The following is a 23,076-nucleotide window of genomic DNA, read 5'->3' on the forward strand; positions in this document are numbered from 1 at the left end:
GAGTGCTTACCTTGCATGCATAAGGCCCTGGGTTCAATCCCAGCACCACACACACAGACACACACACACACACACACACACACACACAAATAAATAAAGTGGCTTGTCACTAATTTACTAAAAAAATTTAAAAGAAAATACAATTCCATAACTATTTGCCCAGCGTTTGCATTGTTCCAGGTACTGCGAGTCACCCAGGGATGATCTAAAGCACAGAAGAGGCTGTGCATGGGTGCATACAAACACTTCAGCATTTTATATGTGGGACTTGGGCATCTCTGCATGTTGGCATCCCTGGAACCAACTCTCAGTGCAACTTGGGGACAATGACACTTGCTCAAGTATCGGTGAAGAGATTCAATGTTGCCAATGGATTCCTCAAATGAAGAGAAGGTACAAACACAGCGTGTGATTAGGGGCTGACAGTGGTGGAGCACACAGGGAGTGGGCGGTTCTGCCTGGTTCTTCTGTAAATTAGAAACTATGTCAAACCAAGGATTAAACCACAACAAAAGGAAGTGGGTAGTGATCTACAAGATCAGCCACCAGAGTGTAGCCAAATAAAACTGGGGAAGCCCTGCAGCATTTGTAGATAACACAGGGCTGGAGCCGTGGCTCAGGGGAGCCCTGCTCAGCAGGCCTAAGGCCTGGGTTCCCTCTAGCACCGCACATGCACACAGTGATACATAATGAAAAGATGTCCACAGCACACGTGGGCATGCGAAGCGCTAGTTTTGTGTGTGTGTGGTGCTGGGGCGGAACCTGGGACCTTGTGCATGCTAAGGAAGCTCTCTACCACTGAGTCACACCCCTGCCCTCCCTTCTTTTTAAAAAAGCGGTAGTTCTGCTCAAGCTTTGCTCCCCACCTGCTCCTGGCGCCTGCCCTGCCCAGTGTGGGGGCTGTCTGTGTGTGCTCAGGGGCTGTGGCTGCAGGGCACAGTCATGGTAGGATGCAGAGGGAAGTATGGAGGCCCTGTAGCTGGGGGGCCACTAGCACCCCTTGATAAAACACAGTTACCTGGAACTTGGGCTTTTGCCACTCGACATTCTGTTTCTGGTCTGTATCCCTGTTGATATGAACTTAAGCTATGGTTTTGTCCTATTGACTGATCCCCACTTATAGGTGGGGAGATTGAGGCTGAGCCAGGCCCTGGGATTGTCTCTACCTTGTCCTGGTCTCAGTGGGCAGGGCAGCTGTCCATTCTATAGCCACATGCCCTTATCCCAGCGCAGGTCTGGGTGGGCCCCTCATGGGGCCCCAGCAGACCAGCCCTCCTGCTGTTAGCAGGAGGGAGCTTCTCCCCACTCCTGGGCTGCCTTGGGGCCACTCTCAGCCTGGCTTCCTTACCTTCCAGGCTCAGACTCTCCCTTGCACACTCTCAAGAGGGAGTGATGTGAGGGGCCAAAACCTTGTGCCGAGACCCCTGGGGCTGTGTGCTGGGTCTTCCAGGAAAAGAGCTGATTCTGGACCAGTAGGTGGGTGGGGCTAGGCGAGAAAAATATTTCCTCTACTTGTTCCAGCACCCAGCACCCCCAGAGGTGTAAACAAGGGGCTCTGTGCCTCAGATGTGGGCCAAGAAGCATCACCCTGGTGGGGGAAAGCTGAGGGGGACCGGGAGACAGCCAGAAGCATGCGCGATATCCAGGGGCGCAGTCGTGGTGGGATGCAGAGGGAAGTATGGAGGCCCTGTAGCTGGGGGGCCACCAGCACCCCTCGAGAGGGTCCTGCCTATACTCACCTTGGGAGGCGCTGGGCTGCTGGCCCACGGCCTGGCTGAGCTGGTCCGAGAGCCACAGCTGCATGCGGATGAAGGGCTCCCGCCCCTTCTGGGTCAGCTTGCTCCAGGGCTTCGGCCGGGACAGCATGTCACTCACACTGCCCTGCGATAGGCCCAGCACCTGCGGTGGGCAAGGCAGGCAGGGCAGGTCAGCAGGCCCCTGGACACTGCCATTCCATGCTGTCCCCCTGAGGTCATGGGTGTCAGGCTACTCTCATTTGTTCTTCATCTCCAGGGGCCTGCTGGGCACCTGTGCTGTGACCCCTCTTTCCTGAGAAAACTTCAACCTGGCCTCGAGTGCCCCCTCCACTGGGAAGCCTCCTTGTGTCTCCCACTTAGGTCCCGTCACCCTCCTCTGAGCCTGCTGGTACTGCAGGGACACATCGACCAGGACACTGAGACCCCTTCACTGGCTGGGCTACGGGAGGTGCAGAGGCCTGGGGGAGGGGGTAAGTGGATTCTCGCAGCCTGGGAAGGAAGTGTTTCACTGCCCACAGCAGCGCTGTGGCTCCCTCCCACGAGCCCAGGGACAGCTGGACCCTGGAGAGAGAGCAATGTTGTGGAGGTGGGAGAGTCTGCCCCATTGGAATCCTTGCAGGGTGCATCCTGGGGGCTGAGGCCTGAGTGGCTCTCCCTTCCCAGGGCCCATGGCCTCCCCGGGGCCCACGACCTCCCCAACCCCTGTGGCCTTCACCTTCTCCCCAAAGATCCTCTGGCAGATCCCATTCTTGGCCAGCTTCTCCTTGACCTGGCGCGTCAGCTCCAGAGTGTCCACCTCGCGGTACATGTAGAGCTCGTACTGCTCGGGGGTCAGGGGTGGCACGGTGGGCTTCAGGGTGCGGGGCACATAGGCTGGGTAGTAGGCCAGCCGCCCGCTGCTGCCCACCTCGGGGGCTCCCCCTTCTGCCTTCAGTTCGCCCACCCTGGGGGACTCATCCTCGCCCCCAGCTGCCTCGTCCTCAGGGGCAGCGGGCGCCTCGTCTCCACGGGGCCAGGCACGCCCGTTGGGTTGGCCAGAATAGCTGGAGGAGGAGGAGGACAGGGAGGGCGAGACAGAGGCATAGGGGCGGCTGAGCAGGCCGCGGTCCGAGGCCCAGTGGTGATCGAAGTAGCCGGCATCGCCAATCTCTGATTTGACTTTCCGGATGATGCTTTGCACAAAGGCTGCGGGGGACAGGACCGTGAGGGACGTCTGTGTGGCACTGCTGCTGGTCCCCCCGCTGCCACCTCCAGTGCTGTCCTCCTGCTTGATGTAGGCTGGGCCCCCATTCTGGCTCATGGCTGCCAGCGAGGGCCGCTCTGGGGGAGAAGGAGGCACCGAGCGGCCCCGGGGTCCTGCCTCCATTTCCAGCAGGGCCTGCTGCTGGGCCTGCATCTCACGGCGAGCCTGTTCCAGAATGTTCTTGATGGCGTCTTCCGAGGTGCTGGTGGAGGCTGTGCCATTGGTGATGTTCAATGGGGCCGCTGAGTTCTTGGGTTCACCTGTGGGGAGGACGACAGGGCAGCCAGGGGCCTCTCATCAGGGCTCAGCTTGAAGGCAAGGATGTTCAAAGCATCAGTATTTATACCACAAAAAAGCGGAGTCAACCTCTGTGTTCAGCAGATGGGGATTGGTTAAGTAAGTTAGGTCCCTCTGTATGGCAGGACATAAGGCTGCCATTAAAAATCAGGTTGAGGGACTGGGGCTGGGGCTGTGGCTCAGGGTGGAGGGCTTGCCTAGCATGTGTGAGGCACTGAGTTCAATCCTCAGTACTACCTAAAAATGAATAAAATAAAGGTCCATTGACAACTAAAAAATTTTTTTAAGAAGTCAGGTTGATAGCTGGGAAATGGCTCAGTGGTAGGTTCCATATCCAACACAACAAAACAAAAAGTCCTGGTGACTGATTTTTAGCCTATGTGGGAGAAGTATTCACAAGGATAATATAACACAAGAAAGATCTGTCTTTCACACGCTATGATCCACCTAAGCAAACGTTCAAAGACAAGGAAGACACTGTAGCACATAAGATGCTTCTTTGATTATTGTATAGCAAAACAGTGGCACAAATCCAAATGCCCATGGATTGGAGAATGGATAATAATGGCACAGTCCGACAGTGAACTACTCTACAGCCGTGACAAAGGAAACCACCCTGCAAAGCCACATGTGGATCTTTTATTTTTTGGTGGTGCTGGGAACTATACCCAGGGCCTGGCACATGCTAGGTAAGTGCTCTTCCCCTGAGCTACACACTCAGCCCTTATTTCACTTTGAGACAGTTTTGCTAACTTGCCTAGAACCTGCAGTCCTCCTGCCTCAGCCTCCTGTGCCTGAGACCTGTGCCACCACACCTGGCCCATACATGAATCTTTGTTTTTTGGTACCAGGGATTGAACTCAGGGACACTTGACCACTGAGCTACATCTCCAGCCCTTTTTTTGTATTTTATTTAGAGACAGAGTCTCACTGAGTTGCTTAGCACCTCGCTCCTGCTGAAGCTGGCTTTGAAATGGCGATCCCCCTACCTCAGCCTCCTGAGCTGCTGGGATTGTAGGTGTGCGCCACCAAGCCCAGCCATGCGTGACTCTTAATAACATAGTATTGGGCAAAAATAGCAAGTCCCAGAAGATGAAGATGACACAGTATAATGTGCCTTCTATGTGTGTTTATTGACTTATGCAGTCCTGGGGACTGAACCCAGGGGTACTCCACTACTGAGTCACTGAGCTACATCCCTAGCCCCTTTTATTTTTTAATTTTGAGAAGGGGTCTTACTATGTTGCCTAGGCTGGCTTTGAACTGGGGATATTCTCCGGCCTCAGCCTCCCGAGTTGCTGGGTTACAGATGTGTGCCATAACATGCCTTCTATAAAGCTCCCAAGCAAGCAAAATAAACAGTATGCAATTCAGTAAACAATCTTTTTAACAAATGACAAACTTAAAGGAGCGACAAAAAAAATTTAGGATAAAGGATCTCAGAGTGCAGGCAGCAGGGTGTAAAATGCCAGAAGATGGGAGACACTGGGGATTTTCTATACCTTGGGTAGGTTCACAGGCTCCCAGAGGATGGTTCTATGATATGAGTGAGCGAGAGAATGCATGTGTGAATAAATGAGTGAGTGAATGAGTGAGTGAGTGAGTAGGTGAATGGGTGGGTGAGTGAGTGAGTAGGTGAATGGGTGGGTGAGTGAGTGGGTGAGTTAGTGAGTGAATGAGTAAGTGGGTGAGTTAATGGGTGAGTTAATGAGTGGGTGAGTGAGTGGGTGGGTGAGTTAGTGGGTGAGTTAATGAGTGGGTGAGTAGTGGGTGGGTGAGTTAATGAGTGGGTGAGTGAATAAGTGGGTGAGTTAATGAGTGGGTGAGTGAGAGGGTGAGTTAGTGAATGAGTGAGTGGGTGAGTTAGTGGGTGAATTAATGAGTGGGTGAGTGAGTGGGTGAGTTAATGAGTGAGTGAGTGGGTGAGTGAGTGGGTGAATGAGTGAGTGGGTGAATTAATGAGTGGGTGAGTGAGTGGGTGAGTTAATGAGTGGGTGAGTGAGTGGGTGAGTGAGTGGGTGAGTGAGTGGGTGAATGAGTGGGTTGGTTAGTGAGTAGGTAAGTGAGTGGGTGAGTTAGTGAGTGGGTGAGGTAGTGAGTGGGTGAGTGAGTGGGTGAGTGAGTAGGTGAGTGAGTGGGTGAGTGAGTGGGTAAGTGGGTAGGTGAATGAGTGAGTGAGTGGGTGAATGGGTGAGTGAGTGGGTGGGTGAATGGGTGAGTGAGTGGGTGGGTGAATGAGTGAGTGAATGGGTGGGTGAGTGGGTGAGAGGGTGAGTTAGTGAGTGAGTGGGTGAGTGAGTGGGTGAATGAGTGAATGAGTAGGTGAGTGAATGAGTGAGTGGGTGAGTAGGTGAGTTAGTGAGTGGGTGAGTAGGTGAGTGAGTGAGTGAGTGGGTGGGTGAGTGAGTGGGTGAATGGGTGGGTGAGTGGGTGAGTGACTGCGTGGGTGAGTGAGTAGGTGAGTGAGTGAGTGAGTGAGTGAGTGGGTGAGTAGGTGAGTGAGTGAATGGGTGGGTGAGTGGGTGAGTGAGTGCGTGGGTGAGTGAGTGACTGAATGAGTGGGTGAGTTAGTGGGTGAGTGAATGGGTGAATGAGTGAGTGAGTGAGTGAGTGGGTGAGTGGGTGAATGAGTGGGTGAGTGGATGAGAGTGGGTGAATGAATGGGTGAGTTAATGGGTGAGTTAGTGAGTGAGTGGGTGGGTGGGTGAGTGAGTGGGTGAGTGAGTGGTGAGTTACTGAGTGGGTGGGTGAGTGGGTGAGTGAGTGGGTGAGTGAGTGACTGAATGAGTGAGTTGGTGAGTGGGTGAGTTAGTGAATGAGTGAGTGGGTGAGTAGGTGAGTGAGTGGGTGAGTGGGTGAGTGAGTGACTGAATGAGTGAGTGGGTGAGTTAGTGGGTGAGTGAATGGGTGAATGAGTGAGTGAGTAAGTGGGTGAGTAGGTGAGTGAGTGAGTGGGTGAGTGGGTGAATGAGTGGGTGAGTGAGTGGATGAGAGTGGGTGAATGAATGGGTGAGTTAATGGGTGAGTTAATGGGTGAGTTAGTGAGTGGGTGGGTGAGTGAGTGGGTGAGTGAGTGGGTGAGTGAGTGGGTGAGTGGGTGAGTGAGTGACTGAATGAGTGAGTTGGTGAGTGGGTGAGTTAGTGAGTGGATGAGTGGGTGAATGAGTGACTGAATGAGTGAGTGAGTGAGTTAGTGGGTGAGTTAGTGAGTGGGTGAATGAGTGAATGAGTGAGTGGGTGAGTTAGTGGGTGAGTTAGCGGGTAAGTGAGTGGGTGGGTGGGTGGGTGAGTAAGTGGGTGCATATACAAATACACATTCAGGGGAAGGCCTCTCTGGGAGCTTCCATGAGAGTTTGTCATACACCAGGGACAGACTGATCTGTGACTTAACCCTGAGGGTGACAGTTAACCAGCAGACAGATAGGTGCATCCTCTGCTCTCGGGCAGCCTCTCCTGTGCTGGGCCCTCCACCCCTGCCTGGGCTGGGGCAGCGCGACCTTTCTCTATCCTCTCTCTGTGCAGGCTCCATCCTGAGGGATCCCCACAGACCCATTCAAATAATTTTTATTTCTTTTCCAATTTAAAAAGTAATCCAGCAATAAAGTATCAGTCTTATTATTTATTCATAGAAAGGAGCACAGCACGGAGCCCTGCTCCACCCTGGAGAAACCTTGAAAGCATGATGTGACGTGAGAGACGCTGGACACAGAGGGCCACCTGTTGGATGAGTTAACCTACACGGTGTGTCCCTGATGGGCAAATCCACTCGCGCAGAGTGCAGACCAGGGCTGCAGAGGGCCCTGAGGGTGGGACAGCATCCACTGTCTAATGGGCGTGAGGTGTCCTTTGGGGTGATGAGTGTCTGTAATTAGGTGGAGATGATCACTGCATAGCACGACAAATGTACTAAATGTTACTGAATCACGAACTTTAAATTGTTTTTTTTTTTTTTAAGAGAGAGTGAGAGAGGAGAGAGAGAGAGAGAGAGAGAGAGAGAGAGAGAGAGAGAGAGAATTTTTTTTAACATTTATTTTTTAGTTCTCGGGGGACACAACATCTTTGTTGGTATGTGGTGCTGAGGATTGAACCCGGGCCGCACGCATGCCAGGCGAGCGCGCTACCGCTTGAGCCACATCCCCAGCCTTTAAATTGTTTTTATGGTATGTAATTTTTACCTCAATTTTAAAAAAGGTCACAAAAAGCATAGAACGTAGGGAGAAAAACATGCTCTTTATTTCTTCTGAGTCTGATTTCCATGCTAAGGGCACTGGAGGATCATCCTTGCTAGGTGGGATAGAGCCTGGCTTGTCTCTACTCAGCATCAAAATGAATGATTTTTCTTATCATTAACAGTTTTTCCCAGGGCTGGGGTTACAGCTCAGTGGTAGAGCGCTTGCCTAGCATGTGCGAGGGACTGGGTTCAATTCTCAGCACCGCATATAAAAAAGTAAAATAAATGTCCGTTGACAAAAAAAAAAAAAATTCTTCCAGTGATTCTGGAGGCTAAAGATCCCAAGCTCAAGACCAGCCTAGGCAACTTAGTGAGACCCTAGCTCAGAATTAAAAATTAAAAGGGCTGGGAGTATAGTTCAAGGGTAGAGAGCCCCTGGGTTCAATGCCCAGAACCACAGGGAAAAAAATTTTTCTGTCTTTAATGGCTGCATGTGCCACTGATGGGATATTATCTGCATTACCACAGGATCCCCCACTGCTGGGCACTTAGGTTGTTTCCAGTTTGCCACTCTAGTAAAGAAGGACTTTCCTTTGGTTCCCTGAAGTACAAACCCTGGGCTGACAGGCAGCCACGGTCCTTTCCTCGGTGCAGAGGCTGGTGTACTTTCTGCTTTGCACCTGCTTGTCAGGGGCTTGGTGGCGACCTTGGGAATTTTCTTCTGAGTCCTGTGTAGACCCTGAATGTAAAGCCCCCGGCTGGCCCACTAGGGCAGACTTTTCCTCTGCTGTGAGGCTGCCTTTTACATTTCCCCAGAGCCTCATGCACACAGGCAGGTGCTCGCTGCTGAGCTTCACCCCAGCCCGACATGAGCTTGCTTCTCGGCAGTTCTCCTCGCTCCGCTGACAAGTCTCACCCAGGTCCTAACCTAGGTCTAACGCTGGATGCGTTTACTGCTTGCTTCCCTGTCTTGCATCTCTTGATACCGAAGCTGACACAGAAGAAACCGCAGTGTACAGAGAAGGAAATGCATAGTGTAGGGGCTCAGGGGATCCTAGGGTGGGGCAGCACAGGTTCCCCCAGCTCAAGCCCTTCTCCCTTTGTTTCTCCAGGAAGGGGGAGGGGGCAGGACCTGGGGAAACTCCTTTGCTCTCAGCCACAGGTGGCTTGGAAATTGGGATGCCTGCTCTGAGGAGCCACCAGGGGGCAGCTGACCCTGCAAAATGAAGAGCAGAGCAATCCTGGTTCAAGTAGCTGCGGTCCACCCTGCACTGAGCTCCAGGATCAAATGGGGGTGGGGGTGGGGGTGTAAACTGGTCCCTGGTTGCACAAAGCCCCCAGACCAGTGGAAGGGACAGCCATACCAGAAGCACAGAATTGCAACGAGAGATGTAATAATTAAAATGAGAGACTGTGAGAGGGACCTGGGTGAGACCATGACCGTGAGAGGTGTGGGGGGCCCAGGGGGAGTCTGAAGATGTAGGACCTGGAGTCTTGCTGAGGGGCCGGGATTTGATATCCAGGGCAGCAGGGAGCCGTGGAGAGACCTGAGCACTGACATGACCACATACGTGCTCTAAAAAGATCCCTCTGGTCTGGGAGGTTCAGACCCCTTGGAACCCCCTGGGGAACAGCCCACTGCTCAAGGCAGCCCTGGAGGCCTCCCCAAGGCTGGCCGAGCCTACTCACCCCCTTTCTGGGACTCGATCTCCTTCTTGGCCTGCTCCAGGATGCTCTTGATGGCGTCGTCCGAGCCTGTCTCAGGCGTGCGGATTCGTGGGGTGATGCTACCTGGGGGAGGCGAAAGGCATCTGTGGTAGGGTTTGCATGGGAGTCTGGGGCCCAGGAGCAGGGGCTGGGCTGCCCTGCGGGCGCAGGGCTGTCACATGGTCTGTGTGGTGAAACGTGGATGTTCAGCTGCTCTGGCTTGAAACATGATGAACAAAGCACACATGGCGACAATGGTGACGACAACCACCGCAGCTGGCGCTAGGAGCAGTCACCAGGTGCCAGGTTCAGTGGTTAGTGTTTTATGCCCCTAAAATTCCCAGGACTTTCCAAGAGGCTGACGGCTGGGGAACCGAGGCCCAGGGCAGTTGGGGGAACTGAGTGGCCAGCCAGTGGCTGTGGCTGAGCCAGGATCCAAACCTGGTGTCTGTGAGGTAGAGCCAGGTTCTGCACATCAAGGAACCTAAAAATCCACTCTGGCAAGGATGGCGTCTACCCAGGGCATCTCACAGATGGGTAAACTGAGGGTTGGAGGGGTCCCCACCAGGACAGACCCCAGGACGGAGGGCGTGAGGGTGTTTTCTGTTTTAACAGAGGGCTAAACTGAGGCACAGAGAGGTGAAATCACCTGCCTCGGGTCACATAGCAGGGAGGCAGAGAGCGGGCTTTTGGACCAGCCCTGTGCCTGGGCCTGGCCGAGATGTGCGGGCTGTGCTCACCTCGCTGCCGCACCTGGATTGTCCTCAGGGCCAACACATTCTGTTCATCTGACAGAAACTGCTTCATCTTGAGGAAGGGCTCCTTGCCCTTCACTGTGAGCTTGCGCCAGGGCTTGGGCCGGGCCAGGATCTCGCTGACGGAGCCCTGGGATAGCCCTAGCACATAGTGGCCGAACACTCGCTGCCCGATGTTGTGCTTGAGCAGCTGCTCCTTCACCTGGAAGGCTATCTCCGCTGTGTCCAGCTGTTCCTCCTCTGCCCCGGTGCCTGCCACACTGCCCCCGCCACCATCAGCAGGCTCGAGGCTCCCCGGGGGCTCAGGGGCAGGAGCTGGGGTGGCCGGGGCCGTGGGGGGCTTGGTGTTATAGAAGCTTGGAGGGAACACCAGCAAGCCACCTGCCTCTCCCTTGAAGGCGGCCGGGGGCATCATGTGCTTGGAGAGCAATGTGTCCCCAGCCAGTCTCTCCCCTGAGGCCAGGCTGGGGAATGGGGACAGCGAGAAAGTCCGCGGGCCATCAGGTCCCAGGCTGGGGCCCAGCAGGGCCTGCCCAGGGCTGGGGGACATCGGGTCTTCAGGTCCTGGTGGAGGTGGCAGCTGCTGAGGGGTGGGGTAGGATGGCTCTGTGCCCAGAGAGTCCTTGATGGAGTCGTCCTCTGAAGGGTCCTCCTCTAGAATACCAAGAGCAATAGATAGAGGGACAGAGATGGTGACGGGGAGGGAGAGAGGGAGCAAAGTAGCGAGGCAGGGAGGGGAGCGGACAGAGAGAACAGGAGCCAGACAGAAGGGAGCTACATGCGGGGCGGGGCAGGAGGCAGAGCCAGGAGAGGAACGCAGCAGCTCCGGGAGCAGGAGGACGGGGAGCAGGAGGACGGGAGCAGGAGGGCAGGAGCAGGAGGGCGGGGAGCATCCCTCCTCCCTTACCAGGGCTGGTCAGAAGACCAGGCTTTTCTAGAAGGAACTTCTGTGCTGGGAAGAAGGCCTCCTTTGCTATGAGTAGTGAGTCATCAGGTTTGGCCAGGCCCTGAGGAGACAGGAAGCAGGCCTGAGAGGGCACGTTGGCTGGAGGGCCCATAGGCAGCCTCCTTTGAAGACGGGAACCTGGCAGGGACATTTACCTGGGGGAGGCTGCAGGTGCTGGAGGCCAGCTTCATGGCTTTCAGGATGCTGCAGAGAAAATGCAGAGGCCTGAGGTCAGCCAGGTCCCCGGGCTGCAGGCAAAGTCTTGTAAGGGGCACCAGCCTGCTCATCTCCCCTGATGGAGAGCCACGCCCATCCCCCTCTCCCACCTGCAGGGCCCTCTGTGTCTGGGGGCTCTGCACTATGGCTCCAATCAACCAGGGACAGAAAATATTTGAGCTGGTAAAACTGCTCAATGGTAGAATGCTTGCCTAGCATATGCAAGGCCTGGGCTCAATCCCCAGCACTGCTTAAAAAAAAAAGAAAAGAAAAGAAAGAAAATATTTGAAATAAAATTCCAGAAAGTTCTAAAAACCAAAACTTAAAATTCACACTGAATCCACTCCAGTGCAGTGATGAATCAGAAGTGCATTAGGTATCATGGGAAACCTGGAGGTGATCTGAAGTTCACGTGAGGATGTGTGCTGATTCTAGCAAACACCGTGCCATTTCATATGGGTTGTGTAAGGCACTGTGGGTGGCCCCAGAACCCATCCCCAGGGATGCTGAGGGGCAAGTGTCTGTTGTTGACCTGTTGCAATCACAGATCGGAAGCAGCAGGCTTGCCGGCAGGTGAGGGTGTCCCTGGAAGTGGCTGCAGCAGCTGACCCCACGTTGGAGGGATGCACTTATCTAGCTGTCAACCCCTGGTTACCACACCCAGGACAAGACAGCCACTTTGCAGGTGGCCATGATGTTAAAGGATCGGGGCAGCCAAGATTTGACATGCCTGGTGTCCACGGGGAGGCGACAGGAGCCCAGCATGGGCAGGTGGAAGGAGGGAGGTGAGAACCTGGCCCTGTCCCACTCTGCACTGTACCTCAGCTCTGTTTTGATCTCTTCATAGTCAGACTGTGCCTGGAGCTTTTCTTCTAGCTTCTGGAAGTAAAACGAAGAGGGTGAGCCTGGCCGGTGCTCAGGGGCTGCCTTCTGCCTGGGCACCTGCCGGTCTCCCACCAAGACCTGCCTCTATGGCCTCGGACTTGGCTGTGAGCTGCTGCTCCAGGTCCGCAATCTGGTTGGCGGAGGCCTCCTCCAGCTCCTGCAGAGAGTTGCGGAGGTGCTGTGCGTCCTTCAGCAGCCGCAGGATCTCCCTGTCCTTGGAGGCCAGGGCAGCCTCCAGCCGAGGCCCCGAGCACAGGGCGAAGCTCACCTTCTCCTGGGGGAAAAGGGGGCGTTGAGGGCCGAGGGGTGTGGGATGGGGGGCCATAGGGCTGGCCTCCTGGCCCAGGAACCCCAACAGGGTGGAAAGTTCCACTTGTCAGTTCAGGAGTACTGTGGGGTATGTGAATCATGCTGCGTGTGCTATGCTCCCCTTAAAACAGTGATTAAAAAGGAACGACCACAATAGGCTGTGGCTGTGCAGTGGCCACTGGGTGCTGTGGTGGAAGGACCGGCTCAGATAAAGGTTTGGGTTTCTGAACTCAGAATTCTTCCCTAGAGCAATGATCTTGCCCCAGGTGACAAGGGACCTCAGGGTTAGACTGGAGACCTTGTAGCCACCTATGGGTGGCTCCTTCCTCCTAATTTGCTCATAGCCCAAGACCAGTGGCTTCTCTTGATTTTAGGAATTGGTCCCTTTGTCCCAGAGGAAGTTGGAGGGGTTGCTGTTTGAGGGACATGAAGTCAGGCTGGTTTCTGGCTCCGCGACAAAGACGTCTAAGAAGCATTTAAGGAAAAAGAAAAACCCACACAGACACACACACACACACACACAAACAAATACACTGCTACCAACCCAGCTTTCTTCCATGGAGATAAATGCCAATTAAAACAGGAAGCGGATGCCATTAATACATTAAATTAATTAGCATCGAGCGCCACCGTTGTGCTCAGAAAAGCTCACCTCCCAAACCAGCCGAGCTCCCCGTGGCTGATTAGCACAGGCATTTGCTGGGTTCCACGGGGGCTAATTAAGAACCATTGGCAAATTCCTCTCTGAGGCATCCTTGTGAGCTCTCGCTCTTGATCCTTTCCTCACCTTCCTCCTCTCTCCCATGCACTCCCTGTGTATTGTGAAGCCACCTGGGCACAGGGACACAGACATGGCTGACACCACACAGTCCCAGTACACAGACACATGTGCCTCCCTGAATTCTCACGCTGACACACACACTCACAAAAATACACAAGCAGCAAGGAGACAGAGACACTGGGACACAGCACCATGACACACAGAGACTCGTGTGTGCTCCAGGAGGCCACATGGTCTCATGAGCCAAATGGACCAAAGATACACTGATCACAGTATTAAGAGCATTAAATATTCACTGAGCATATACTATGAGCCAAGCACCATTTGGAGGCAGTTCACAAACAATTCTTTCAACAACTCTATAAGGTAAATGTCACTTGTATAGATAAAGGAACTAAGGTGCAGTCAGATTAAGGACATGGTCACTTGTCCAAAGGTCACAAGCATACACATATAGTAACACATGTTCGTAGAGACATATTCCAATTTTTTCTTTTTTAGGCAATGACTGCATCTTTTTTTCCCCCTTTATTTTATTTATTTATTTTTATAAGGTGCTGAGGATCGAGCTAGGCAAACTCGCTACCGCTGAGCCACAACCCCAGCCCAACGTATTCCAATATTCAAACAGAAAGAGAGGCATAACGCTTGTGCCTGTGTATCAGGTTAACGGGTCGAGGCTGCAATTCACCCTGGAGCAGACCATATCCCATATCCATAAGGAATGTGAGTCTAACCCTTTGCTATGCGCTTGACATCAGGCGCCAACGGCTTTCTGGGGAGCGGGAGGGATGGAGACTGCCAATACATGATAGGAAGGCAGAATAGGATGGCTCTGAAGAAAATCCTTTGGCAAGAAATGATTCCAGAACGCCAAAGGGCACTAACCAGTAGTAAAGAGAAAGATGAGTGGATTAGCCAGGCTCAACACAGGACGTCAGGTTGAAACTGGCCCTTCACACATGTGGTTGGGGCGGGAACCCCCACTGGAATCATCCTGCGCCAGCTGCTTTGGGAATAATGGCTGACAAGGAGCCCTGCGCCTCAGATCAGGCATGGCCTCTCTATAGTTCTGCTAGTGCCTGGAAGCCAGCCAGAGCATCCTAGTCTTACACCATGTGGTGCAAACCACGCGTCCAACAGTGACACCTGGTGGCAGCCACCGAAGCTGCACTGCTGCGCTTTGCTCAAACTCACCCTTTTGGCAGTTGGCCATGGGAATGACCTTCTGTGGCCTGAGAAAGCTCCTGGCATTCTTGGACAAGTGGGGGTGAAGGAGGCTGCCAAAGGAAGGTACTAGACTTCCTTTAAACAAGGGCATGTGGAGGCTCGAGCTTGAAAGGTCACAAGAACTGTGGCTACATTATCACCCTCAGCTGGTGAAGGGGTTGTGGTAATTACGTTCAACTATGCACTGACCTTGGCAATTAGGACACGGTGCCCGCTGTACACACAGAGACCCACATACATCCCTGCTCAAGGTTTCACAACGAAGCACAAACCCACAATGTGTCACCTACCTAGTATTTCCACTCTTTCCCTCTGCTTCCCCCCACACTTCCCAGACCCCATCCTTACCCCACTGGGTCCCTGCGGGGAGCAGCAGGCCAGGCGGATAGAGCTGTTGACAGAGGCCAGCTGTTCCCGGAGACTCTCCACTTCCCGCTGGGCGGCTTCAGCGCGCTGGGGAGGGGGAGGGACACAGGTGGTCAGGAGGTGAGCAGGTGCGTCAGACCCTACTCTGCCCCTCTGACACCCCCCTGCCACATCCCAGGTGGCAGTTGCCTGCTTTCTTGGTCCTGGACCCAATCCTGGAGCTGGAAGGCCTGTCGCAGGGCTCAGGGCTGGGAACAAAGAGAGCAGCCCCATGTTTTTTAAAGAGTTGGAGGACAGGATCTGTGTGGCTCCCTTGAGGAGGCTCAGTCTGTGCTGGGGTGCATGGGACCCCAAGAGAACATTCCCCTCTATGAGGGCAGGAGGGAGGGGTTAGTGAGGGCACTAGAAAGCCCCCATTTCTAGTCACTCTGTCTGCCTCTCGAAGCTTCTGGCCCGGCTGCGTGGAAGGCAAGCCTTCCCTGCTCTCACAGCACCTGATGTGGGACAAGTCCCAAAGGTGGGTCCCCAGCTCACAAGCCACTGCAGGCCCCTGGACAAGTCACTATCCCTTCCTAGGACTCAGTCCCCCTTTTATGAAATGGGGAAAACATCAGAAGGGTCCTGAGCAATTACAGTCAGAACCCAGCGGTTAGCTAAACTGGCCTATGGTAGAGCCAACTCTTCAAAAGTTTCTGAGTCTGGAAGGAAGCATCTAAATGTTAGCAATACGGTCTTACAGTCTTGGAGAGAAATCTGAGCTCAGCTTCTCACTTCAGGACTTTGTGATTATGTGACCTTGGGCAAGAGGCTTCCTCTTCCCAGCGTGGTCACTCTATCTGTAAGATGGCGATTGTAAAGGCAGCTATTTCACAGGGTGGCTTCACAAATTAAGTGATTTTTGTAAAATGCACTCATCATTAGGCATCTTAGCTTGGTGCCGTGCAGGTGTGTCCATGATTGGTTCATTTCACTGGCATTCATCAGGGTGTATTACTTGAGCCATTACTTGAAAGTTAAAAGAGCTGTTGTTTTCTTATTTTTATTTTGTGGTGCTAAAGCTGGAGTCCAGGTCTCATGCATGCCAGGCGAGCGCTCTACTACTGAGCCACACCGCAGCCCTATGGTTACATTTATAACTTCAGCTGATGTAGCAGGTCATAGTGATTATGTTTAACTACGGTTGACCTTGACAGTTAGAATGCTGTGCCCACTTTATGCACACAGAGACCCATGTATAGCATATTCACGGTTTAATTTATTTGTAATTTATTTATTGGCACCCTGTCTTGTGGCAGAAAGGATTCAAGATAGTTCTGTTTGGGGGAAGAAGTTCTGGGTACATGGGGCAGTAGCGAAAGTGTGTTTACGTTTCTGCACAGTCGGGGTGTTCTGAGAAGATGTGAATGAACTCAGGATCCGGGCTACAAGGCGAACCCTGGGCTGCGGGTGGCGCTTCGTGGTACAGTTCGTGCCTGGCATGCTCCAGGCTCTGGGTTTGTTCCCTAGCACTGCAAAAGAAAGAAAAGAGCCTGGGAACAAACTGTGGGCTGGTTAGCTAGCAGGACCTGAGGGAAGTTTTCCTCCCTGGAGGACTGTGCTTGCGCTTCAAGTGGGGAGACTGAGGTGGCCCCTGGAGAGATGTGCACACACTCCAAGGGCCTCGCCCTGTGTCCATGGCACTTGGGAGATAGATGGATTCTTCTTCTCCCATTAGCAGAAGGTCCCTCTCCTACATAACCTTGCAGATTGGCAGTTAGGAGGTCGTCGCCTATGGTAGAGACCCTGGTACACAAAGGACGACATCTGCTTCTGGTTTGGTCTCTGCAGGGTTCACTGGCTTGGCTGTTATTTAGTGAATGACACTAGGTACCTGCTCTGTTTTCAGAATCCCTGCAGCCATGCTCAGGATGATATTAAAGATAGATATTAAAACTTAATATGGTGATGTTTATTTTCTTCTCCGTGTATTTCTATAATGAGCAGATTTTAGTTAAATACTCAGGAAAAAAAAAGGAGACATTATTAAACTGTTTCTATTCAAACTACTGTTAAGAGCTCTTTTAAAAAACCTATCTGGCTTGGCCTGTGGTGTCCATTTGGAATCCCAGCTCCTTGGGAGGTAGGATCACAGAGTTAGGGCCAGCATGGGCAACTGAGACACTGTCTCAAAAAAAAAAAAAAAAAAAAAAAAAAGGCTGGGGATATAGCCAGTGGTAGAGCACTTGCCTAACATGGACCCTGGGGTCCATCCCAATACCACAAAATAAATAAAATAAAATAAAAAACTGATTGGCAAAGATGCAAAAGTTTGAGGACACGCAGCGCTGGTGAGGTTCTCAGGAAGCAGGCATCCTTGTGTACTGGTGGAGGGAGCAGCAGTTTGGCTACATCTGCAATCACAGATGCACACACCCTTTGCCCAGCAAATCCACTTGGAGAACTCCACCCTACATATTGGGTCGTGCGTCTGTACACTTCTGTACAAGCTCATTCACTACAGTATCGATTGTGAGGGAAAAGACTGGAAATACCATAAATGCTTATCAGTAGGGGCCTGGTTAGGCTGGGGTCAGCCGAGCAGAGCCTGCTGCATGGGCTTATTAATAAAGTTTTATTGGAACGCAGCCATGCTCCTCCACAGGTACATCATCTATGCTTTCAGGCTGCAATGGCAAAGCTGACTACCTGTGATGGAGACAGCATGAACTGCAAAGCTGAAAATGTGAGCCCTCTGTCCCTAGGTTGGTGATGGTGTGTCCACTCAATGTGAACTGGGTACGGAGGTGTCAACCAGAGGAGGGACTAAGTTAGACGTGGAAGGATCCCAGCAGACCTCAGGGAAAGTAAGGTGCACATAGGGTTTTGCTTTTGCTTTAAAAAGAAGTCAGAAATGGATACATTCACGGGCGTGTGCATGGTCTGGGCATCGCTGGAAGAAGACCCTGGTAACTGGCAGAGCTGCTGCAGGGGAGGGCAACTAGAATTTCCTGATAGCCCCTCGTGTAACTTCACTGGGGAATTACACATTCAAAAAATCAAACTAAATATGTACGTGGGCTGGGCTGGGGCTGGGGCTCTGCGGTAGCGCACTTGCCTAGCATGTATGAGGCCCTGAGTTCACGTCTCAGCACCACGTATAAATAAATAAATAAAAAATAAAGGTCCATCAACAACTTTAAAAAAATAAAAAAAAGCTGAATATGTATGTGGGCTATAAAAATACGGCTCATTTAATGGTCATTTCAGGGAAGCCATTGTGGTCACCACCACCATTGTCACCTGGCCCTGTCTTTGGGCTTCCTGCCCCTCCTAGGGAACACTGCCCCTGTCAGGGCCAGACGGTAGGGATTCATGGAGTCCCAGCACCATGAGGGGCCCAGTTGGAAATCATGTCCTTGGGAGCAGGGAGGGTGGGCCAGGTTGGGCCTGCATATTTTGGTAGTTTCCTGTAGGGACAGGGACTTGGGATCAACCTTCCTATCGCGTGTCCTCCACAGGAGGGAGCACCCCTGCCCTATGCCTGAAGAGCCACACTCTGGGCCTTTGCTCTGCCCTCTGCCTGATGTCTCTCCTCAAGGAGACGGCACATGGACTCAAAGCCCAGCTCCAGTGTCCCCCACCAAGATGCCCCCCTCAATCACCTCAGGAAAATGATGGCTTGCCTGTGGCAGTGCTGCCCTGCAAACCTCGGGCTGAGCGGGCATCTTCACACCTGCACTGGCCCTAGCCCTCAGAGGCATGTGACCCCCGGTTCCCCACTCCCTGCCAGGCCTGGCACCCCCACCACAGCAGGAGCCGCCAGCACCCCTCACCTGGTTAGCTTTCTCCAGGTTCGTCATGATCAGGCCGACCTCATCTGCCCTGAGACACAAAGGTGAGGCCCTGAGGGGGGGGTTCTGGCAGCTGCCAAGCCCCCCATCCTGACAGCCCAGCCTCTGCTTGAACCTGAGTCTTGCAATGGGGGCTGAGGAGGCCACCTTCCCCACAGAGCTCAGGCTGGGAAGAAAAGAACCCAGGCTGTGGGGAAGTGGAATAGGGCCTGAGCACCACACCCTCCCAGCCTCCCCAGGGCTCCACTCTCTGGAGAGACCCTGCCAGGCCTTGAGCCTGTGTCTCTCTAGAGCTCCCAAGTGTGGGAGAGGCCTCCTCCACTGCCTCAGGGCATCCTTCAGTGGTGGACTAGGGGGTAGCCTAGCATGGGTGTAGGTGACCCCAGGGGGCTGGGGAGCATCTGGTGACTTATAAGGCCACACGGGCCACACGGGCCTGAGCATCTTCCCGGGGCTCTTCAAGGGCAGCTCCTCACCCTGAAGGCCTCCTCCCTAGCAAGCCCTCCCTGAGCCCTCTCCATACCCTCCCTGCCCATGGCCAGTACTTCCCTTCATAGCATTTACCACGTGCTAATAATGATGCTGGGCATACATTAAGTGCTCAATAATGTCTGGGAGCAAATAGGTCATCACTGTTTCAGTTGCTGTCTGCCTCCTTTCTGACTGAGGGGAGGGGCACGTTGTCTAATGTGTCCCCGGGACCCTCTAGGTGAGCAGCAGCGACTCAATAAATGTTTATGGAACGAGTGACTAAAAACGTTCCAGCCCAGAGCAGATTAGATGATGTCACCTGGACTGTAGGGCTGGAGAGTGGGAACGGGGTGAAGGGGAGACCCCTGCTCGGCAGCCCCACAGATCAGGCACAGGATGTCATTTATGGTGTGTGGCACACAGACAGCACCTGGATGGCAGGAGCAGCAGTATGAGATGGAAAGGGGCCCCGGGCAGAGGATCAGAGAGGAGGGTCAGACGAGGGAGCACATCAGGGATGTTCAGAGGGAGCCGGTGCGTCTGGAGTGCCGGGGAGGAGGGACGTCTCCGGCAACAGAGGGAGGAGGCGTGTTGCAGGCAACAGGGGGTACCATCAGGGGGGACGGGGAGGAGGCCTGTCTGGAGGGTCAGGGGAGGAGGCACATCTCGCGGGAGAGAGGGAGGAGGTACATCTCAGGGGGTGGGGGTAGAGGCCTGTGTGGAGGGTCCGGGGAGGCCTGACCCAGCTGGCCGCTCACTTACTTGGACGCGGCCTCCTCGTCGTACTTCCGACGCAGCTCTAGCAGCTCCGTCTGCGTGGCCTTTAACGCTGGGAGAAGTAAAAGGGCAACTGAGGCCTGACCCCAGAGCAGGATGGGGCAGCCCTCCAAGGAGGGGGACCCACCCTGGGTGTAGGAAGGCAGAGTGAGGCAGTGACGGGGACCTTTCTCTTGGTTAGAACTGGTGCCAGGTAGTGTGTGCCCTGTCCCCAGAGGGGCTCTGGACTGGGGCGAGGGGTGTGGGGCTGGGCAGGGCAGGGCAGGTGGGAGGCCTTGGGTGGGAAGCTCAGGGACCCTGGTGGGAGTGGGGGCAGTGGTGCCATCCGCCCCGGAGGCTGGGGTACAAGCCCCTAGCACCCTCCAGGACCACCCTGAGGCTCTGACTGGCATGCAGGGGACAGGGAGGCACAATGAAGCTGACAGGGTTCTGGGTATTGCAGGGTTGGTCCCTGTGGATTCTGATTTCTGACTGTGGTAGGAAAACTGAAGGCCGGGCGGGTAGCCATGCCTGGCAGGTGTGGCCCGTGTGGCCCGTGTGGTTGCCTCTTTGGACAAGGCTTGGCTTCGCCAGTGCCCAGACCTCAGCCCTCCCCACTGCTGTCCCCTGGCCCCTACAGGCACTGTCAGCCCCCCACCTGACTCTGCCTCAGATTCTCCTTCCACAGCAACATGGGGCGGGCGGGAGGGGAGACCCCTTGGGGCTCGCTCTGCCTCCCTTGGTTCTAGAAGCCCTGTGAGCAGAGCTCGCTGTCCCCGCCCCCGGGAGCCTGGAGTGAGGGTGGCACGGGGCACGTACCTGAATGTAGGACCTTGATCTTCTCCTCTGCCTCCCCCAGTCTGGCTGCCAGCGTGACCTGAACTTCTTGAAGGCCCCTGTGGGGAGACAGGCTGCTCACGCTGGCCCCGTGCTGGGCTCACCCTGGCTCCCTGTCCGTCACCTGCCCCCTGTAACCTGCACCTCTATCTTCAGGGAGTGCAGAGATGTGGCACTCAGGGTTTGCTGTCTTGCTGGTGGGGTGGCCCCCATCATGGCTGGCTCTGCTAAGTCCCTATCAGCATTTCAGGGTGCCAACCTGTATAGCACCAAGTGGCCTGGCCTGTGAGGCGGGGTTTCTGGCAGGGCCAGCCTAGAGGGTTCTGTGCAGTGTGGGCCTTCCTAGCGTGTGTGCCCTCCATGTCACTGTCCAGGGCAGGCACGGGCCCTGGTATGGCAGGAGTATGGTGTTCAGTGAATCTAGTTCAAGAGTATCCAAGCCTCTCCTAGGAGGACTGGAAGGTTACACAGAGCTGGGGCCTGAGGCTGCCTGGCTCAGTGACTACAGGAAGGAGTCCTTCAGTCCAACCATATCTCCCTTGGCCACTCTCCTCCAGTCTCACATATCTTGCTGCTCAGTCATGGCCAGCGGCCTTCTACCTCAGGGCCTTTGCACTGGCTGTTTCCACTGTAACGTCCCCCCCTCGTATCTGCAGGACTTGCTTACCTAGGGCTTTGCTCACCTGCTCGGTGAGGTCTCTCCAATTTAAAATCCTAGTGCCACCTCAGCTCCCTCCCTGGCTTAGTTTTTCTTCCTAACTTATTGTTATTGAACCCACCATTGATCTGTCGCCTCACTCAATGAAAGCGCACTCCAGGAGGGCAGGGGACTGGGTCTGATTTGTCCCTTAGTGTCCCCAGGGTGGGTCCATAAATATGGGTGATCAATGATAAGGGAGGAAAAAGTGAATGAACGCAGGGATGAATACAGTGACTGCCACAAAATATCCAAGAAGGGCCACAGGCCTGGGTAATGCCCAGGGCACCAACTGCAGGTAACTGTCTATGCTGTGCACCGTGCCTGGGCCCTGTACCTATGGACACATCTAATTTCATTCCCATAGCCAACCAGGAGCAAATGCCACTGGCTAGGGCACTGTCCCCAGGTGTCTGCCAACTGCACACTAACTCAGGTCTCTCTGTGCAGACACTCAATAGACTGAGGTCTACGATGAACTGAGTTACAAAAAGGAGAATGACCTTCACACAGTGGGTGAGCCTCATCTAATCAGTTGAAGGCGTTTTTTTTCCCCTCCCCCCAATGTTTGTTGTTTTTTGTAAACAGGGTCTTGCTCTGTTGCCCAGGCTGGTCTCACAGTCTTGGGCTCAGGAGATCCCCCTGAATAGCTGAGCTGAGAGTCTTGCTCCACCAAGTCTGGCTCTATTGAACCTTAAGAGTGAACTGAGAAAGAAAGGGTTCTGCCTCAAGATGGCAGTACCTCTGTGGCTCGGGTCCCTCCGGCCACCTGCTCTGCTCATCTCAGACTTGCCAGCCCCGCAACTGCAGGAGCTGAGTCCTCAAAACACACTCCATTAAAGAAAAATCCAGCTATTTCTGTTTCTCTGGAGACGCTAATGCACCACTTTTCAGATGGTAAAACTGAGGCTCTGGCGAGTGCCGTCAACTCCCCAGGGCTGCCACTGAGCCCCTGTGGCGAGGCTCAGATCAGACCCAGGCCTCCTGGGGTCTGAGCCCCCGCCCTGTCACCTGCACTCCCTGGGGTGGGCACCTCCCTGCTCCCTGCCAACCCAGGGAGCCCAGCTGTCCCTCGGCCCTCACTTCTGTTTCTCGGCCTCATTTCTCTGCAGCAAGGCTTCTGTCAGGAGGGCTTTCCCAGCGATGCCGGGCAGGCGGCTCCCCTCGGTCAGCGTGGGCGCAGCTGGGGACGTCCCCTCTTTCTGCTCTGTAGGGAGAAAGGGAGACACAGCCGTTGCCAAGAGAGCAGCGTGAGGCAGGGGTTCCCACAGCCTGGACCCACCGACCACAGCGCGTGTGCCCGGCTCCCGAACCTGGGCTCTGGGGAGGCTCTGCCCATGCCTGCCGCGATCTGGTGGGCCGTGCCTTGGATGGCACCCAGGCTCGCCCTCGCCCGCTCACACCTCCTCCTCCTCATTAGTTTTTTTTTCAATTGTGGTAAACACACATGCACATGCGCACCATTCCAACGGGAGCTTTAGCACATCCACAGTATCGCACACCCTCAACCCAGGGAGGCCTGGTCAGCTAAACGGCCCTCCATCCTGCCGCCAGCTCCTGGCTCCACCCTGCCACACTGGCTGTGGAGACACGCCCTCTGGACATTTCCCATCATGGAAACACATCAGCTGACCTTCTGCATTTGGTTTCTTAGATGCTGAGTTCACCAGGCACTTCACTCCTGCTATGGCGTGAAGTGACCCCCAAGGGCTCAGGTAGGAGGTATTAAGAGGGTGATGAGGATTATACAGGGTCACAGAGTGCAGCCCCTATGACTGAACACTGTGGCTTCATGGGAAAAGGGAAAGAGCACATGTGTGTG

General features: G+C 54.2%; 1 protein-coding gene across 1 annotated transcript in view; it reads right to left on the bottom strand.

Annotated features, from left to right (window-relative positions):
• CUX2 (cut like homeobox 2) overlaps positions 1 to 23,076 on the bottom strand; it is a 235,672-nt gene that overhangs the window by 12,190 nt on the left and 200,406 nt on the right. Inside the window, exons 6-18 of the mRNA XM_081287918.1 lie at positions 22,338 to 22,461; positions 20,540 to 20,616; positions 19,727 to 19,793; positions 18,476 to 18,524; positions 14,646 to 14,750; positions 12,060 to 12,251; positions 11,913 to 11,971; positions 11,032 to 11,080; positions 10,838 to 10,937; positions 9,916 to 10,584; positions 9,158 to 9,259; positions 2,473 to 3,260; positions 1,740 to 1,899 (exon numbers count right to left, since the gene is read on the bottom strand). Coding sequence (XP_081144044.1) covers positions 1,740 to 1,899; positions 2,473 to 3,260; positions 9,158 to 9,259; positions 9,916 to 10,584; positions 10,838 to 10,937; positions 11,032 to 11,080; positions 11,913 to 11,971; positions 12,060 to 12,251; positions 14,646 to 14,750; positions 18,476 to 18,524; positions 19,727 to 19,793; positions 20,540 to 20,616; positions 22,338 to 22,461 — 2,541 coding nt within the window. The remainder of the gene's footprint in view (positions 1 to 1,739; positions 1,900 to 2,472; positions 3,261 to 9,157; positions 9,260 to 9,915; positions 10,585 to 10,837; positions 10,938 to 11,031; positions 11,081 to 11,912; positions 11,972 to 12,059; positions 12,252 to 14,645; positions 14,751 to 18,475; positions 18,525 to 19,726; positions 19,794 to 20,539; positions 20,617 to 22,337; positions 22,462 to 23,076) is intronic.

This window comes from Spermophilus citellus, assembly GCF_964194105.1.
Source record: "Spermophilus citellus genome assembly, chromosome: 3".
Taxonomy (NCBI): Eukaryota; Metazoa; Chordata; class Mammalia; order Rodentia; family Sciuridae; genus Spermophilus; species Spermophilus citellus.